Source organism: Haliaeetus leucocephalus, unplaced genomic scaffold (genome assembly GCF_000737465.1).
Source record: "Haliaeetus leucocephalus isolate CR32 unplaced genomic scaffold, Haliaeetus_leucocephalus-4.0 Scaffold362, whole genome shotgun sequence".
In the NCBI taxonomy this organism is placed as follows: Eukaryota; Metazoa; Chordata; class Aves; order Accipitriformes; family Accipitridae; genus Haliaeetus; species Haliaeetus leucocephalus.
In genome coordinates, this window is record NW_010972798.1 from 6,700,038 (window position 1) to 6,702,168 (window position 2,131).

The 2,131-nt window shown below is 67.9% G+C and overlaps 1 protein-coding gene across 1 annotated transcript in view; it reads left to right on the forward strand.

Annotated features, from left to right (window-relative positions):
* Positions 1-411: 411 nt before the first annotated feature.
* CLCN2 (chloride channel, voltage-sensitive 2) overlaps positions 412-2,131 on the forward strand; it is an 8,034-nt gene continuing 6,314 nt past the window's right edge. The window contains exons 1-4 of the mRNA XM_010573097.1: positions 412-568; positions 1,081-1,212; positions 1,327-1,455; positions 1,921-2,054. Of these exons, the coding sequence (XP_010571399.1) occupies positions 412-568; positions 1,081-1,212; positions 1,327-1,455; positions 1,921-2,054 (552 nt within the window). The remainder of the gene's footprint in view (positions 569-1,080; positions 1,213-1,326; positions 1,456-1,920; positions 2,055-2,131) is intronic.

Genomic DNA, 2,131 nt, shown 5'->3' on the forward strand with positions numbered 1-2,131 from the left:
CCCAATACCAGCCCTCAGAGAGTTTCCCAGCCAGACTGGCCGTGCTCCCATCACCAGAGGCCCTTCCCCACCCTCAACCAGGTGGCTGAGGTGCCTGAAGCACATGGGTGGGGCTGGGGACTGGTACCAGTGGTGCCAGCTGCCTGCACAGGGCACATGGGCATAATGATCTCCATCGATCCCTGTGCTCCTTATCTACCTGGCCTCTTCTGACACCCCAGCGGGCACCCAGAAGCACCACTGCCCCTTCTCCTGGGAGCACCATGGCCGCCTGTCCCCTCGCCTGGCACCCCCCCAGTGCTGGGAGGCCATACCAGCGCGCCCGCTGCTCCCCTGCCTCAGTTTCCCCACTTGGGCATGAGACCTGGGGTGCCAGCCCCCCGTGACACCCCCCCTCTACTTCTCCCCCAGATGTACGGGCGCTACACCCAGGACTTGGGCACCTTCGCCAAGGATGAGGCGGCCCGGCTGCGGCTGCAGCAGGGGCACGGGGAGGGGGACACCCCCCGGCCCCGCCGCCCCTCCGAGCTGCTGGAGTACACCCAGGGCCGCTGTGCCCCCTGCCGCGGTAAGGGCCACGGGGGATAGGGCCATGGGGGGGGACACCGGTGGGCACAGCCCCATGGCAGCACCTGGTCTAGGCACGGCTGCCCACCCTGCCACGGTGGCGGCGGGTAGGGTTTCTCTGGCTGTCATGGGACACCGGCGCCGAGGACAATGCCACCTGCCCGCCGGGCAGCGGGGACACAATGGCCTAAAATAGCCGGGCACGCCGCAGGGACCGGAGGCCCCCAGCCCCTCTGCCTGGGGCCGTGCCAGGGGGGCCGTGCTGGTGGGAGGTGCGTGCCTGGCGGCACCGTGTGCGGCTGTGCGCAGCCGGAGCCCGCCGATCCTGCCCGCCGGTGGTTGTGGTATGGCTGTGACGGCTGGGCACGGTGGTGCTCCCGCACCGGACGGTGCCGGTGGTGCTGGGTCGGTGCCACCGGTTGTGAGCTCTTGTGTACCTGCCAGCCTGGTCCTGCCACCCCGGCGTGCCCATCCCCGGGGTGCCTGGCCCTGAGCTTGCCCTTGTGCCCGCAGTCTGTGCCTTGCAGTGCCAGCGGTTCCTCATCTCCAAGGTGGGTGAAGACTGGGTCTTCCTCATCCTCCTGGGGCTGGTCATGGCGCTGGTCAGCTGGGCCATGGACTTCGCCATCGCCACCTGCCTCCAAGGTGAGTGGGCACTGGTGGGTTCCTGGAGCCGTGGCAGGGCATGGGGTGGCCATGCCGCAGGGCCGTGCCATGCCCCTTGCCACCTGTGACCCGCCTGGCCGGCTGTGCCCACAGCCCAGAAGTGGATGTACGGGGGCCTGGACACCAACGTGCTGCTGCAGTACCTGGCCTGGGTCACCTACCCCACCGTGCTCATCACCTTCTCAGCCGGCTTCACCCAGATCCTTGCCCCCCAGGCCGTGGGTAGGGTACCGTGGGGGGCTGCCTGCACCCTAACGGGGTGTCCCCTCCATGGGACTGTGGGTTGGGAGCTGCCTGGGTGTCCTCCTGGGCTGTGGGGTTGGGAGTCCTGGAGGTCTTCCAAGGGCTATGGGCTGGTCTTCAGAGGGTTTTCTGGGGGCTGTGGGGTGGATGACCTCCTGAGCTTTGGGTCTGGGGGGTCTTAGGGGTCTTCCTATGGCTATGGGCTGGCCTTCAGAGGGACTCCTGGGGGCTATGGGATTGGGGTCCCTGCAGGGCTATGGGTTGTCCCTACATGGCCATGGGGCTGTTCCTGCCAACTGTACTGTGACGAGAGGTGTCTCTGGGGTCTCCCTATGGCAGTGGGGTGTGTCAGAGCATCAAGGATTTCCCCCAGAACTAGGGGGCAGGGGGTCCCCAGTGTTCCCCCTCCATGGCCATGGGTCAAGGCTCTCCCTGCGGTGCCAGGCTCAGGGATCCCTGAGATGAAGACCATCCTGCGGGGCGTCGTGCTGAAGGAATACCTCACCCTCAAGACCTTTGTGGCCAAGGTGATCGGGCTGACGTGCGCCCTGGGAAGCGGCATGCCCCTGGGCAAGGAGGTGAGGGCAGTGCCCGGGGCAGGGAGGGCAGAAGATGGGGGGGGGGGGGGGGCGCCCCCCACGCCCCCCCCGCTCCC